At 41.4% G+C, this 17500-nt stretch overlaps 2 protein-coding genes across 2 annotated transcripts in view; both read right to left on the bottom strand.

Moving 5' to 3' along the window:
* Nucleotides 1-1505: 1505 nt before the first annotated feature.
* Nucleotides 1506-8086, bottom strand: LOC132861445 (germ cell nuclear acidic protein). The gene is made up of 6 exons (XM_060892973.1): nucleotides 7019-8086; nucleotides 2828-2883; nucleotides 2651-2719; nucleotides 1995-2046; nucleotides 1852-1888; nucleotides 1506-1762 (listed from the first exon to the last, which is right to left on the bottom strand). The coding sequence occupies exons 1-6, from the start codon at nucleotides 7638-7640 to the stop codon at nucleotides 1705-1707; spliced, it is 894 nt and encodes a 297-aa protein (XP_060748956.1). The 5' UTR covers nucleotides 7641-8086; the 3' UTR covers nucleotides 1506-1704.
* Nucleotides 8087-10228: 2142 nt separating this feature from the next.
* trpm4a (transient receptor potential cation channel, subfamily M, member 4a) overlaps nucleotides 10229-17500 on the bottom strand; it is a 35504-nt gene continuing 28232 nt past the window's right edge. The window contains exons 26-29 of the mRNA XM_060892303.1: nucleotides 15265-15397; nucleotides 14368-14440; nucleotides 12179-12272; nucleotides 10229-11230 (exon numbers count right to left, since the gene is read on the bottom strand). Of these exons, the coding sequence (XP_060748286.1) occupies nucleotides 11202-11230; nucleotides 12179-12272; nucleotides 14368-14440; nucleotides 15265-15397 (329 nt within the window). The 3' untranslated portion in view covers nucleotides 10229-11201. The remainder of the gene's footprint in view (nucleotides 11231-12178; nucleotides 12273-14367; nucleotides 14441-15264; nucleotides 15398-17500) is intronic.

The following is a 17500-nucleotide window of genomic DNA, read 5'->3' as shown; positions in this document are numbered from 1 at the left end:
CCAAACCTGCCCATCACCTCTTCTTCTCTTCTAACACACAGCCTACTTGTGGATCATAACCACTGACCACATTCAACATCATCCCTTCAATTTCTAACTACAAACTGATGACCCCGGTGGCTTAGTGGTTAGCACATTCGCCTCACACCTCCAGGGTTAGGGGTTCGATTCCCGCCTCCGCCTTGTGTGTGTGGAGTTTGCATGTTCTCCCCGTGCCTCGGGAGTTTCCTCCGGATACTCCGGTTTCCTCCCCCGGTCCAAAGACATGCATGGTAAGTTGATTGGCATCTCTGGAAAATTGTCTGTAGTGTCTGATAGTGTGTGTGTGTGTGTGTGAATGAGAGTGTGTGTGCTCTGCGATGGGTTGGCACTCCGTCTGGGGTGTATCCTGCCTTGATGCCCAATGACGCCTGAGATAGGCACAGGTTCCCCGTGACCTGAGGTAGTTCGGATAAGCAGTAGAAGATGAATGAATGAATGAATGAAACTGATGACCCTGTCTGACACTCTTTAAGCTCTAAAACATTTCTCACACACTCATCCTTCAGGATCACTCCTACCCCATTTCTCTTCCTATCCACAACATAATAAAACAGTTTGTATCCCCCTTCAGTACTACGTACTTTGCTACCCTTCCATTGCAAACCCTCCATCACTGGACTGAATGACTACAGGCCTGTTGCTCTGACATCTGTTGTCATGAAGAAGTTTGAACAGCTCGTATTGGCCCACCTAAAGACTGTAACGGAACAGATGCTGGATCCCCTACAGTTTGCCTACCATGCAAACAGATCAGTGGACGACGCAGTCAACATTGGACTGCACAACATTGGACAGCACCTGGACTGCCCAGGGACAGATGCCCGGATTCTGTTTGTCGACTTCAGTTCGGCTTTTAATACAATAATTCCGGAAATTCTCCACTCCAAACTACAAAGGCTCACTGTACCCACTTCCATCTATCAGTGGATCACCAGCTTCCTGACAGACAGGAAACAACAGGTGAGACTGGGAGGTGTCACCTCCAGCATTCGGACAATCAGCACTGGCGCTCCACAGGGATGTGTCCTCTCCCCACTGCTATTCTCCCTCTACACTAATGACTGCACTTCAAGTGACAAACTGTTAAACTCCTGAAATCTGCAGATGATACTGCAGAGACAGTTTCCCCCCCACACCCTTCCCAGATGTCCTTCCTAACACAACCCTCTCTATTTATTGTGACTGATTTATTGTGGCTTGTGACTGGCACAGAAATCAGTGGCCTGCAACCATGTGGTTAGAAAACAGAATCAAATATAATATGAAGTATTATAGATGAAGTTTAAATGATATTTCAATTTCAATTTAAATCATTTAAAATTATGTTTCCATTTCTTTTAATGATCTATTAATGATCTATAATTTTCTATGCTTCATCAGTTTAGTACAGCGTTTGTACAATGTATGATGTTAAAATGAAATATTTAGCATTTTAAATGTAAATGTAAAAATTAAACAACCAGTAAAACTTTTATTATTTTATTAAACACCACGCAGATGCTCAGTTACACATCACCGCCAATTAAACAATGAAGTGATAAAAACTTATCCGATTATTAATAAACTCATTAAGGATCCGTTCACATATAAGAATGAATTCCTTGTTCTGTTTCCCGAGCCGCTGATTTACACTCTGGGCCACACGGTGGCGATGAAGACCTTTTACTTATCATCATCTTTATCATCATCATCATCATCATCGAAGATATCAGCAACCGTCCTGAAAATAAACACAAAGGCAGTGTACAGGTGTGTGTGCGGTATTATGGCTTCATATGTAATAAGTATTAAGAATGAAGTGAATCATACTTATAGATGGAGCCAGTTACAGAGTCCAACAAACCACCTGAAAGCACATTGTGTACAGAAGGTTTTACAAATGAAATAGGTTTAATAAAGTACATGAAATAATTTATAAATAAATGAGTGTTTAATAATCCTGTTTCTGTTACCTGGCTGGCACACGGTGTCACACACAGGACACACAGCACACATATTACAGGACTGACAGGAGAAGAGAAGGAAACAACAGTTTTACTGGTTTGGTGAAAAAACAATTGTGGAATGAATGTTGATTAATTCTCTATAACAGCAGCTCTGATATTCGAGCACGTGTGTGTGTATGTGTGTGTGTCTGTGTGTGTGTGTGCACACGTGTGTGCGTGTGTGTGCATGTGTGTATGTGTTTGTGTATGTGTGTGTGCGTGTGTGTATGTCTGTGAGTGTGTGTGCGTGTGTGTCTGTGTGTGTGCGTGCGTGTGTGTGCGTGTGTGTGCATGTGTGTGTGCGTGCGTGTGTGTGTGTATGTATGTGCGTGCGTGTGTGTGTATGCGTGCGTGTGTGTGTGCGTGCGTGTGTGTATGCGTGTGTGTGTATGTATTTGTGTGTGTGCGTGTGTGTATGCGCGTGTGTGTTTGTGTGTGTGTGCGTGTGTGTATGCGTGTGTGTGTGTGTGTGTTTGTGTGCGTGTGTGTATGCGCGTGTGTGTTTGTGTGTGTATGCGTGTGTGTGTGTGTGTGTGTGTGTGTGTATGCGCGTGTGTGTTTGTGTGTGTATGCGTGTGTGTGTGTGTGTGTGTGTGTGTGTGTGTGTGTGTGTGTTTGCTCACCTCACAGAATTCACAGTGCTCAGATTTGTCTCCTTTTTTACATGGACACTTGTCACAGCTGTCACAGTGCTGAGGCACACAATCAAATCAACAGCTGAAGCATGTGAAAATGTATAAAATTAAGTCTTAATATTAACAGTTAAGCCTTTAGTCAGACTCAGAATGATGGTACTTTACCTCACAGTGGGCACAGAAGCTGCAGATGGAGCCGTCATGGTATTCTTCTTCATCATCTGTAAGAAAGTGTTAAATCACTGTGTGAAAATATCAGTGTAATAGACATTACAATCAGCCCTGATTTTATTGGATGAACAAAAGAAGGGGAAATTTTAAGATATGGTGCTAGAGGTCAGATCTGCACTAAACGCTAAACCCAGCTGATGATGAAATGAATGTAACCGTGGCATGAATGTTGGTGTCAGATAAGCTGGTTTGAGTATTTCTGTTGGTCTTTTAAGATGTTCACACAACAGTTTACACAGAATGGTGTGAAAAACAGAAATATCCAGTAAGTGGAAGGTCTGCAGATTGGAACACTTTGTTGATGAACAGATCAGAGGTGAATAATCAGACTGCTCTGAGCTGACAGTAACTCAAATAATCACTGTAGAGTTGGTGGTGAGCAGAAAAGCATTTCAGCAGCACAACACATCAAACCTTCAGGTGGATCAACAGAAGACCACATCAGGTACCTCGCTGGACAGAGGAAGACTGGAAACTTCATTTGTCCAGTTTGGATGAGCCTGTGCACCTTTCCTTCAGTCTGATGTCTGATGTGAACATTAACTGAAGCTCTTGACCTGAATCTGTATGAGTTTATACATCTGCTGCCACATGACTGCATAAATGATCAGATCCACAGGTGTTCCTAATAAAGTGGACGGTGAGCGTATATGTATATGTGTTAAAGCTCCCTTCTGTTGTTGGGTGCCAGAATTATAATCCAACAAATTTGTAACTAAAGTACTGTATTTAGTTTACAGTCAAAAATGTCCAAATTGTCCAACTACACACTGTTCCTCAATGTAAGAGAATGTAAGAATGATTATTTTATCATTTACCTCTCAAGACGTTCTTTCACATGTAGACGCGGAATGACGCATTAATTTTAAAAGCTTTATTATATTTGTCTTAATATTATCTTAAATATTCATATTAAAGGTAATACTCGTCTACGCTGACACAGCCACAATAATGAATAAGAAGTTACAGTAAAGCTATTTAGCAGCTGTTAATAGTTGTCTGTTAGCATTAGACAAGACAGATTACACATACTGTATAGCTACATAAACTACATTTACAATAACATTTTACATGTAGCTTCTGCAGCTTTGATTTATAGACAGTATAAAGGAAAGGAAATAAAAAACAAAACAGAATGAAATGAGTGCAAAATAATGTATTATGCATTATGCTATAATGTATTTAATGCTATCTGGGTAGCCTGTTAGCTGTATCATGGCAGATAGCTCAGATGTAGCAATATACTGTTAGCTTTAATTAGCTAAACTAAATATCAATGCTAGACTGATTACGAGTGATTACTGTAGTAACTAAACTACATTAAAATCTGGAACGTATTTTGTGCTCTTTACAGTTAATTTACCTTTTCAGTTTGATACCTAGGTCGTTAGCTTTCTGCTAGCTAGCTGGAATCATTTAGTTATAAATGTTTTACCTCAGAGTGACATTTTAGAGTGATGTGCACAACATCTCAAATGTTTACTCACAAGAAAGAATCGCTATCAAGTCAAGAACATTCTGGTCATCAACACCAGTGAGATAAATTAGCTAAGAATTTGCTGCTTTATGCAGTTGTTTTATTGCTTAAAATATCATTTAAAAGACATATTTAAAGAGATGTGTGGATGAACTGAAGCAGGAGAGACTTTACTGTTTATAACTACATTGTTGTGACCTCAATTACAACACAAATGTCTATACACTAAATCACTAGTCCGGAGACCGGAGAACCCGGTGTCCTGCACAGCTTAGTGTTTTTGTTCTGCTCTAACACACACACGGACACACAGACACACACTCAGACACACACACACACACACACACACACACACACACACAGACAGACACAGACACACACTCAGACACACACTCAGACACACAGACACACACACAGACAGACACAGACACACACACAGACACACACACAGACACACACTCAGACACACATACACAGACACACACACAGACATATACACAGACACACACACAGACATACACTCAGACACACATACACAGACACACACTCAGACACAGACACACACTCAGACACAGACACACACACAGACACATAAATACACTCAGAGACACAGACACACACAGACACACACAGACACACACACAGACACACACTCAGACACACACAGACACACACTCAGACACGCACACACAGGCACACACACAGACACACACTCAGACACACACTCAGACACGCACACACAGACACACACAGACACACACACAGAGACATAGACACAGACACATACACAGACACACTCAGACACTCAGACACACACAGACACACACACACAGACAGACACTCAGACACACACACACAGACACACACTCAGACACACACACACAGACACACACACACACACACACACACAAAGCTGATTAAGTTCAGGACTCTGTGCTCTAGATGGGATTTACTCAGCAGTGAAATCTTGGAGATCGCTCAGATGTTACCGTGCCATGAGAGATTTCCTTAAACAGGAGCAGATTCTCAGATCTGGTGTTGTTCGACCTGCCGGCCTCATAGAGCAGACAGCACACACGTACAGAAGAACATCGGGATCATTTGATTTATTCCATCGTTTCAAAGTGGGGTTAAGGATGTGATGATTAGGTGATAGGACACACTACTGTGCTGATTTCACACATATTACACTGAACAGAATGTTGATCAACAAAAGTCACAAAAATGTTTTTAAAAGATGAACAAAGACTAAAGTGTGAAAGTGGCAATAACATCGTTTCCTGTTCCCTTCTTATACAGTGGACTGGGGTGTGCATAATATTTTGGGGAATTCACTTTATAATTCACTCTCTCTCTCTCTCTCTCTCTCTCTCTCTCTCTACCTCTCTGCTGGTAGTTGTTACTGCTGCACAATATTTAATTTCATTAATATTCTTATTAATTGTTTACTTAAAGTTTATTGCTTTGTGTCTCCAGGATGAAATCAACCACATTGTACAGTGTTAAAATCATGTCACATCAACCGACTAATTAATAATCAAATAAATGTTATCAGATTTTACTTTAACAGTATCATAATATTAAATAAATTACAGTAGATGCATTTTGAGGTTTTTAAACAGAGGCTCAGAAGATGATTGAGAATGAGAGCATAGTTGAGCTTGTAAATATATATAAACATTTGAGGTTAGCATGTAACAGGGTATATATGTGTGTAAATGTGAAAAAAATCATATATTGTAAATAAAAACTGTTTTAAAAACACAAAGATTTACAAAAAAAAGACAACCCAGAGGAGAACATGTTATTTTAGCACAACTGCTTTGGTGACAATGCTGGAGAATCTCTACAGAGAAAGAACGAGATGGGAGAGATGTAGAGAAAGAGAGAGAATCTTGAACCGATCAATCCAATCAGTTATTTTCTGCTTAACTTCTCAACCTCCTCCTGTCTCTCTCTCTCTATCAGCCCCCACTAGACTCTGTCCTCATTTCTGTCCTTCTCTTTATCAATCCCTAGCTACATCTCCCTGTCTCTCCTTCTTTCTCTGTAGGTTCACATGGAGGCACAAGTACAGGTCAATCCAAATTGGAACGGGAACGGGGTGGAGGGAAGAAGGGACCCCACTCTTTCAAAACGAGACACAAATCAAACAACGATCTGATCTATAGAGGCAGCGTGAGGCCTGCGGCTCAGACTGCAGCGCTGGGTTTTTGCTTTTTTCTCTTTCTCTCAAGTCCTCAGTTCATAAGTACTGCACTGCACTGCACTTCGGGACTCGACACAGTCCGCCTTCAGAGGGCCCACAGAACTCATAGCTCTGTTTCAGCAGGGAAGAGAAGACAGAGAGAATCAGAGACAGCCAGGTTGATGGAAAGACAGAGAGGGGAGGAGGGACTACAGCAGAGAACCAACTACTAAATGATCTGATTGGATAATGAAAATGATCAGTTGGGGTAGAGCTATGATTGGTTGGAAGACAACATGTAAGAGCTAAGGATGGGCCAGAGGTTTCCTTGCTCCTCCCCTGTCTCACTCCAAAAAGGAGAAGATCAACAAAGGAGGAGTAAGAGGGAGTAAAATCATCTAAGAAATCAAGGGGATATAGAGCACAAACACTGAGTTAAATTGTGAGCAAGGTTACGTACCTTCATGGTCATCATCATCATCGTCATCATCATCATCGTCATCATCGTCGTCATCATCATCATCGTCATCATCATCGTCATCATCATCGTCATCATCGTCGTCGTCATCGTCGTCGTCATCGTCGTCATCATCGTCGTCGTCATCGTCATCGTCATCATCATCATCGTCATCGTCGTCGTCATCATCGTCATCGTCGTCATCGTCATCATCATCATCGTCGTCATCGTCATCGTCATCATCATCATCGTCGTCGTCATCATCGTCGTCGTCGTCGTCGTCGTCGTCATCATCGTCGTCGTCATCATCATCGTCATCATCGTCGTCGTCGTCATCGTCGTCGTCGTCATCATCATCGTCGTCATCATCGTCGTCATCATCGTCATCATCATCGTCGTCATCGTCATCATCGTCGTCATCGTCATCATCGTCGTCATCATCGTCGTCGTCGTCGTCATCATCATCGTCATCATCATCATCATCATCATCGTCTGCCATTAGTCCCTCCTCATGGATGAGAGGAAGCTCCTGGGCCTTGACGGCAGCAGAGGGAGCCAGGGGCGTCTGGAAACTGCAGAGCAGAACCAGCAAGAGCCCAAGCAGCCAACTTCTCAGCGTAGCCATATCTGTATGCACAGGTCACCAAATTCCTCAAGAATGTTAACGCTCCTTCTCGCCCGCTTGACAACTCTGAATGCCACTCAGAAGTCACACCTTGGAGTGAGTCCACTGCTCACGCACCCTGTGGCATGTACTCACTCTCACACCAGGAGCAACAGGTGAGCACAGACAAGCCTGGAGGTATTCCAACTTCTAAACAGTCCAAATCCACACGCTTGTTCCCAGCATTAAACTCCAGATGATCCCCTGGGATTCAGGTAGGTTTTGCAAAAAGCACCACACGCAGGTGAGTTCTTAAAAAAAGCCCCCAAAAAGATGATGATGACGATGATCCCACTCTGCGGTGACTTAGCGTGTGAAGACTGGAGAGGAGAGGCGCAGCAGGCTAGGCGGCGGCGTCTGCAACACAGAGCTCACTAATGGTGCGCAGACGGACTGAGAGACCAACTCGGGGGTAAGACGAGACGGGGGCGGGGGACTCAGGGCATGAGTGACAGGGCCAAGTGCGAGCGAACAGGCCGGTAACTACTGTCCATACACTTTAGAGAGCGAGCGAGAGCAGCATATATTGCTTGCTTTCCTTCTGTCATCAAATGTTGGGGTTTAACTTTAGAGAAGGCCGTGGCCCGGGAGGGGGGTGTATGGAGACGATGACCATATATCGTGAGCATGAGGGTGGAGAAAGAGAATGAGAGACAGAGAAAGAGAAGGAGGGAACGAGGGAGGAAGGGAGGGAGAACATATCAGGTCTATATCAAGAGGATGAGCTGGGAGAAGGAGACCATTTCATTTAAGTCCATGTGTTAGATACACACACACACACACACACACACACACACACACACATCCATACTTGTTCTTCAAGTACAGACAAGTCTGTAGTGTTGTTTATTTATTTATTCTTAACAATGAGACATGGTCTTAACAATCACATGTTGTGGCCTGTTAGATGCAAGTGTGAGGAAATATTATGTGCATTTTTACTTCTAATGTAGCAACACACACACACACACACACACACACACACACACACACACACACACACACACACAGCAGGATATTTACTCATTTGTGATCTGTTAAAGTAACTGTTACAGAATAATGAGCTGGCACATTCAGAAGATCATCAGTCTGCTTGCACATTTTGGGCAGCAGCAGATCCACACTTAGCGCCTTCCTGCAGTCTCTCTTCACCATGTCCCTAAAATAGTGCAGTGGGAGCAGGGTGGAGGAATTGCTCCCTCTATTTAAAACCCAGCTCCACCAGCGTCAGGGTAATCTGACCTTCTCTGGCACGGCGCTCCATTGACACCCAGAAACACTCCCTCAACTCCTGTCAAACCAACACTAATCTCTCTCTCTCTTAACACCACCAAAACCAACACTATTCTCTCTGAACACCACCAAAACCAACACTAATCTCTCTCTCTCTCTTAACACCACCAAAACCAACACTAATCTATCTCTCTTAACACCACCAAAACCAACACTATTCTCTATCTGAACACCACCAAAACCAACACTATTCTCTATCTGAACACCACCAAAACCAACACTAATCTCTCTCTCTTAACACCACCAAAACCAACACTATTCTCTCTGAACACCACCAAAACCAACACTAATCTCTCTCTCTTAACACCACCAAAACCAACACTAATCTCTCTCTCTCTTAACACCACCAAAACCAACACTAATCTCTCTCTCTTAACACCACCAAAACCAACACTATTCTCTATCTGAACACCACCAAAACCAACACTATTCTCTATCTGAACACCACCAAAACCAACACTAATCTCTCTCTCTTAACACCACCAAAACCAACACTATTCTCTCTGAACACCACCAAAACCAACACTAATCTCTCTCTCTCTTAACACCACCAAAACCAACACTATTCTCTCTGAACACCACCCCAATCTCCCCAATCACAGCTCCTCTCCTAACATCCACTTTATCACATTCCTCTCAGTATATTATTAAGCACAAACACAAGGTTTGGTGTTGATTTGTTAGCTTGAATAATTCACAAGAACCTTAAGAGAACAATGTAATTATTTTATGACCCTTTACAGTATCTTATACAATCTGATGAGCAACTGACAGTGAGAAGGGAATAAGGCTCAAGAGGGAGAAGAAATTGCATCGTGGCTGAAAGTGGAGATGTAACTAGACATGACTTTAAGATATTTGTCTCTACCCCACCTCCACCTCCTCCTCCTCCTCCTCCACCTCCTCCTGATCTCCTTCTCTCTGTGCTATGAGACGACTTACACAGCCAGCTCATGAGATTTGACCCACATATTTAACTACAGAGTGATCAGACCTGAAGTTGTAAAAATCAAGTCTGATCAGTTAATGACAAGTTTCCTGTGTGTGTTAGAAGAGAGCTGGAGTTCACCGCGGCTCACAGTGCTGTTGTTGTACGACCCGCTTCAGTTTGTCCACGTTACCGCAAGCGATCTATAAATGGAGTGAAAGGTTAGAGTTCAGTGCTGAGAGCTAGTTAGTCATTATTAGAGGACAAATGGAGCATGTGGTGAATTTATAGGAACCTACAAGGAAAACAAAACACACTATAAAAAATGTTTAATTTCATGATGAACAAAATTTAATATTAATTATAATGTACACTGGGTTACACGTGGTGAAGAATTGTATGCATTCGACCAACTCCTGGAATTATGGATTGAACAGAAATAAAAATTGTGTGGGTTCTTAAAAAGAACATTTACAAAATCTAAAGACTGTGAGGTTTACAAACAGAACCAACAGTCAATTGTTCAGTTATTCATTAATCATTGGTGACATCTGATCTAATATAAACCACTGAATTACGTTGCATTGGACCCAAATTCCTGTATTGCTCTTTAAAGTACGCAGCGATCTCGAAAGCAGCAGCCGCAGGAGCAGAGACTCTGATCTACAGTCAGTCAAGATGAGAACCTGAGCCTGATTTGGCCCCCAGTCTTCCCATGTAAGGCTCCTGCGAGACCACCGCTTGGAATCAAATGCTCGCCCTTCAGAGGACGGGGAGGGGTCACGAGCCGCGGCACCAGGAAAGGCCAAGACCATGATTACAGAATAAACTCGCAGGAGAGACACATGCAGCATAATAATCAAATAATTTTTATATTTAGAAAATTAAAAATCAGCTCCTAGAAAAAAAAAAAAAGAGTATAAAAGTAACACAGAACAAATATGAGACCCTTCAATCACATTCCCTAAAAACAAAACTTTACATTTCACCCATAATTACAGTCCCATAAACTCAACTGCAATCTACAAAAGAAATGTACACATTTATATATATATATATATATATATATAAAGAGGAAGAAGGGAAAATCTGCTCATCTTGACAGAACTGTTCTGTGATTCTGTCTGATGTGTGAACAGAAACGTGGACGTTTTCAGACTTGGTGTTTATTTAAAAAAAACATTGAAATGCAAGAGAATCATCATCATCATCATCATCATCATCATCATCATCGTCATAGTCATCGTCACTGTTAATCCAGAAGAGCCTCTGGTTTGGAGACTCGTCTGTTTGGCGCTCTCTCATCTGGAAGAAGATGATGGATTTGAGTCTGAAACACAGAAAAAGACAAATCGGCACCGAGGTGTCGCTTTACATCACTTTATAAACATCGGCACTTTGGACAGAAAAGAAATAAAAATAAAACAGAACAGAAGTGAACCCTTTATTTATGGGGAAAAGCTCAAGTCCACATGAAACCATGATTCAGGTAAAAACGTGTGCTGTGTTTACTACTGAGGAGCAGGCCACGCCCCCAGGGGCAGGTAACCGGATAAACACGAGGCTAATGCAGGCAAATGTCATTACAACAAAATAATCAAACTATTTTTCTAGATTTACTGTCACATCGTGTCTCTAACACTAAGAGACAGAAACAAAAGCCTCGAGAGGCCGAACAGAGAGTTCAGTTCCTGTCTAGAACATTTTCCTCTGGGATGAGTTTAATTCCTTCTTCTCCTTTGTGTCTCTCCATCATCACGCTCTCACACAACTTCCTTCCTTAACCAACACTTAATAATAATAATAATGATGATCTTATAAAAGAATGTAAAGTTTACACACTGTAACTGAACGATAGTGAATAGTGTGCGAATTCTGTGTGAGAGCAGTTACATGTAAAGATCTAAAGATTTGGTGAAATGAGAAGATGTCCTTTTTAACGAGTGTCTGGAGCCTCAGTGTGTTAAGTGAACAGTCTGCTGCTGTGAGCTGAAGTGTGTATTGTACGTATGTGCCGAGGCAGCAGAGCCGTGGTGTTCGGACATCGGTCATCTATAGCCATGCTGAATATAAATCAGTTCCAGGAGCCTTGAGGAGCTCAGCTTCAGCAATGTGCAGATATAAGGCTGATCTATATTAAGCCCAACTCTGTTAAGTCACTGAGAAACCTAAACCCTGAGACGCTGTCGCAGTAAGACGGATTGAGCACAGTTGCAGCGAGACAGGGAGAGAGTGAGAGAGAGAGAGAGGTGAGGTGTGAGGGGTGTTGGGGGGGTACCTCGGTGGAGGGGTGGGCGACGGGTGTGTTTGATCAGGTCACTCTGCGCCAGTTCTTCCATTATCCACGTGAGGGAGCTGGAGCAATACTCTAACTAGAAGAGGGATGGATAAGGAGATATTTAATGTAAGAGAAACACCTTAGAGTTTTACACACAGCACAAACATCTCACACCCTACAAACATTTATTATTATTATTATTATTATTATTATTATTATTTATTTATAATGACTTATTCAACATTTTCTGGGAAAGAGTAAAAACAAGCACTTCCTGTATAAACCACACCCACTTCTGCTTTATATTCTTATACAGAAATGTATATTTTAACACTAAACAAATACAAATAAAAGCAGCGTCTTACACACTTAAGATATATGTAAACTATACGGTCAAAAGTATGTGCACCCCTGAGCATCACCGAACATGTCTGTGTGTGTTGAACGTCTCAGTCCAGGTTTGTTCTCCTCTTTACTGTTCTAATCAGCTCCACTCATGAAGGGTCTCCACTAGATGTTGGATTGTGTGTGTGGGGATTAGTGATCATTCAGCTCCAGGAGCACTAGTGAGATCAGACTCTGATGTTGTGGAGATTTCAGTTCATCCCAGATGTGTTCAGTGGCGTTGTGTCAGAATCAGGACTCTGTGCAAGTTCTTCCACGTTCTCCAACCTTAACACACCGTGTCTTCATGGAGCTGCTTTGTGCACTGGGACATCGTCATGCTGGAACAGGGTTTACTTTCAGTGAAGGGAAACTAGAACACTACAGCACACACACACAAGTTGTGTAGTTTGGGAAGAACCACAAACAGCTGTGATGGGCAGGGGTGCACATAGTTTTGATCACAGTGTATTTCCCATTATGGTTTGAGTTTCAATCTTCATGCTGAAGTTCAGCATGAAGATTATTTCCTATAATTACTGACCTACAGTCAGCACATGCCTTAAATGTATATAGATATAAGGTCAGAATGTCAGTGTGGAGCTGATAAATCTAAACATAAATAACCTTTACATCATCACACACACATTATATTATATTATATATTATATTATCAGTATATTAAATACTGATAAGAATTCATTCATTTCATCTCACAGTGAAAATGGTTCATTGTCCTACAGCTGAGATACAGTTATGTGAGAGTGTATGTATCTGTGTATGTGTGTATCTGTGTATGTGTATCTGTGTGTGTCTGTGTGTATGTATCTGTGTGTGTCTGTGTGTATCTTTGTGTGTATCTGTGTATGTGTATCTGTGTGTGTCTGTGTGTATGTATCTGTGTGTGTCTGTGTGTATCTTTGTGTGTATCTGTGTATGTGTATCTGTGTGTGTCTGTGTGTATGTATCTGTGTGTGTCTGTGTGTATCTTTGTGTGTATCTGTGTATGTGTGTGTGTATGTGTGTATCTGTGTGTGTCTGTGTGTATCTTTGTGTGTATCTGTGTATGTGTGTGTGTGTGACTTTGTGTGTATCTGTGTATCTGTGTGTGTGTATGTGTGTATCTGTGTGTCTTTGTGTGTGTGTGTGTGTATCTGTGTGTCTTTGTGTGTGTGTGTGTGTATCTGTGTGTGTCTTTGTGTATGTATCTGTGTGTGTGTATCTGTGTATGTATCTGTGTGTGTCTGTGTGTATCTTTGTGTGTATCTGTGTATGTGTGTGTGTAACTTTGTGTGTATCTGTGTATCTGTGTGTATCTGTGTGTGTGTATGTGTGTTTCTGTGTGTGTCTTTGTGTGTGTGTATCTGTGTATCTGTGTGTGTCTTTGTGCGTATATGTGTGTGTGTGTATCTGTGTGTGCATGTGTGTGTATCTGTGTGTGTTTGTATCTGTGTGTATCCGTGTGTGTGTATCTGTGTGTGTATGTGTGTGTATCCGTGTGTGTGTATCTGTGTGTGTGTCTGTGTGTGTATCTGTGTGTGTGTATGTATCCGTGTGTGTGTGTATCTGTGTGTGTGCGTATCTGTGTGTATGCGCGCGTGTGTGTGTGTGTGTGTGTGTGTGTGCACAACAGCTGCTGTTTGTTTGCCTACTCAGCATAGAGCACACACCATCTGTCATCACACACAAACATACACACACAGATACACATACATACACACGCATACACACACAGATACACATACATACACACAGATACACACAGAGGTTCTGCATAAACATCTCTGTAGCAGTTCTCCACTGACCTCAGACTCCAGCGTTCTTAGTCTACGGTCTTGATCTCGAATCTCTGCTATCTGTTTCAGCATGTTGTCCACCCTACACACACACACACACACACACACACACAATTCAGCAAGCCTGGACATTCTTTATGTCTCCTGTTTTCACACACGTACGTAATCGGAGCTGCTGCAGCGACTGTCCTGAAATGGTTCACATTTCATGCAAGACTCAGAGCCTGAAATGAAACGTGGCCCTTACAGGAAGCTTCTTTACACCCCACAGAGAGCAAACTCAGATTCCTGCACACTATAATGTGGTGCGGTGCAAATTAAACAAGGTTCGGTCCTGTACAGAGAGCCGCACACAATAAAACAAAACCGGGCCAAGAATCTTCTGCTATTTTAGTCAACTTTATTACACTGATCTCATCAGGAAACACCTCCAGCTTTAAAGCGTGAGCCGGACGGCGAGTGACGTGAACGAGCAGAAACTCTGGAGAAGATGAAGAATAGTTCATCTTCTCATTTTCTGTTCTGTGTAAAATATAACAAATAAAAAAAATTTAGAATCTAAATTTCTGTTTTTTAAAAGTACTTAAAGTAATTTGATGTGTTTGCACTAGACTGAGGTTTATAAGAGTTATAAATGAAAATGATCAGGATAATAAAGTGACAGTTCCATATTTTATTGATTAAATCATTCTTCAGGTAATGTGACGTATGTAAACGTGCAGACGTGTAAACGTGTAGATGTGATCATTTCTCTACACTGTGTCTCAGCTTCAAGTGTCATTATATCGTTTAAGATCCATCACATTTAGAATCACTGAATTTTAGGGTGTTAATTATCTAATAATAATATTAAGATTTCCCCTGTGACAGTGACGAGTCAGGACATGTGACAGAGACAGTACTGACTTGGCAGATGTGCGTCTGAGTCGCTCGGTGTCGCTGTCTCGGAGCTTCTTACTCTGAGTCGAGAGCAAATTCTCCTTCTGTACAGCCTCCCATGTGTTCAACCTGCTCGCCTGCCTACCCTTAATATCCAACACTGAGAGGGAGAGAGAGAGAGAGAGAGAGGGAGGGAGGAGAGGGAGAGAGAGGGAGAGGGAGAGAGAGAGAATGGGGTTAAAGAAGGTTCCTTAATAATGTTCTGTAATCTGTTGAATAAACTGAATGTAGAAGTGTGTGTACTGTGTATAGTGTGTGTACTGTGTGTACTGTGTATACTATGTATACTGTGTGTATAGTGTGTGTATACTGTGTGTACTGTGTATACTGTGTGTATAGTGTGTGTATACTGTGTATAGTGTGTGTACTGTGTATACTGTGTATAGTGTGTGTATTCTGTGTGTAGTGTGTGTATACTGTGTATAGTGTGTGTGTACTGTGTATACTGTGTGTAGTGTGTGTACTGTGTGTAGTGTGTGTGTACTGTGTATACTGTGTGTATAGTGTGTGTATACTGTGTATACTGTGTGTACTGTGTGTATAGTGTGTGTATACTGTGTATAGTGTGTGTATACTGTGTGTATAGTGTGTGTATACTGTGTATAGTGTGTGTATACTGTGTATAGTGTGTGTACTGTGTATACTGTGTATAGTGTGTGTATACTGTGTGTAGTGTGTGTATACTGTGTGTACTGTGTGTAGTGTGTGTGTACTGTGTATACTGTGTGTATAGTGTGTGTATACTGTGTATACTGTGTATACTGTGTGTATAGTGTGTGTACTGTGTATACTGTGTATAGTGTGTGTATACTGTGTGTAGTGTGTGTATACTGTGTATAGTGTGTGTGTACTGTGTATACTGTGTGTAGTGTGTGTGTACTGTGTATACTGTGTGTATAGTGTGTGTATACTGTGTATACTGTGTGTATAGTGTGTGTATACTGTGTATAGTGTGTGTACTGTGTGTAGTGTGTGTATACTGTGTATAGTGTGTGTGTACTGTGTATACTGTGTGTAGTGTGTGTGTACTGTGTATACTGTGTATACTGTGTGTATAGTGTGTGTATACTGTGTATACTGTGTGTATAGTGTGTGTATACTGTGTATAGTGTGTGTACTGTGTATACTGTGTATAGTGTGTGTATACTGTGTGTAGTGTGTGTATACTGTGTTTATACTGTGTATAGTGTGTGTGTACTGTGTATACTGTGTATAGTGTGTGTGTACTGTGTATACTGTGTGTATACTGTGTATAGTGTGTATATACTGTGTATACTGTGTGTATAGTGTGTGTATACTGTGTATACTGTGTGTGTATACTGTGTGTATAGTGTGTTTATACTGTGTATAGTGTGTGTATACTGTGTATAGTGTGTGTATAGTGTGTGTATACTGTGTATACTGTGTGTATAGTGTGTGTATACTGTGTGTAGTGTGTGTATACTGTGGATACGGTGTGTATACTCTGTGTATACTGTGTATAGTGTGTGTGTACTGTGTATACTGTGTATAGTGTGTCTATACTGTGTATAGTGTGTGTATAGTGTGTCTATATTGTGTATAGTGTGTGTATAGTGTGTGTATACTGTGTATATAGTGTGTGTATAGTGTGCCTATACTGTGTATAGTGTGTGTATACTGTGTATAGTGTGTGTAGTGTGTATACTGTGTGTAGTGTGTGTATACTGTGTGTGTAGTGTGTGTATACTGTGTGTATACTGTGTGTAGTGTGTGTATACTGTATATACTGTGTATACTGTATATACTGTGTGTATACTGTGTGTAGTGTGTGTATACTGTGTGTATACTGTGTATACTGTGTGTATACTGTGTGTATACTGTGTGTATACTGTGTGTAGTGTGTGTATACTGTATATACTGTGTATACTGTGTGTATACTGTGTGTAGTGTGTGTATACTGTGTGTAGTGTGTGTATACTGTGTGTCGTGTGTGTATACTGTATATACTGTGTATACTGTGTGTAGTGTGTGTATAATGTATATACTGTGTATACTGTGTGTATACTGTGTGTAGTGTGTGTATACTGTATATATACTGTGTGTAGTGTATGTATACTGTGTGTATACTGCGTGTAGTGTGTGTATACTGTGTGTGCAGTATACTGTGTGTAGTGTGTATACTGTATATACTGTATATACTGTGTGTATACTGTGTGTAGTGTGTGTATACTGTGTGTATACT

The sequence above is a fragment of the Tachysurus vachellii genome, chromosome 18 (assembly GCF_030014155.1).
Source record: "Tachysurus vachellii isolate PV-2020 chromosome 18, HZAU_Pvac_v1, whole genome shotgun sequence".
Lineage (NCBI taxonomy): Eukaryota > Metazoa > Chordata > Actinopteri > Siluriformes > Bagridae > Tachysurus > Tachysurus vachellii.
This window is presented reverse-complemented; position numbering and strand designations above follow the sequence as displayed.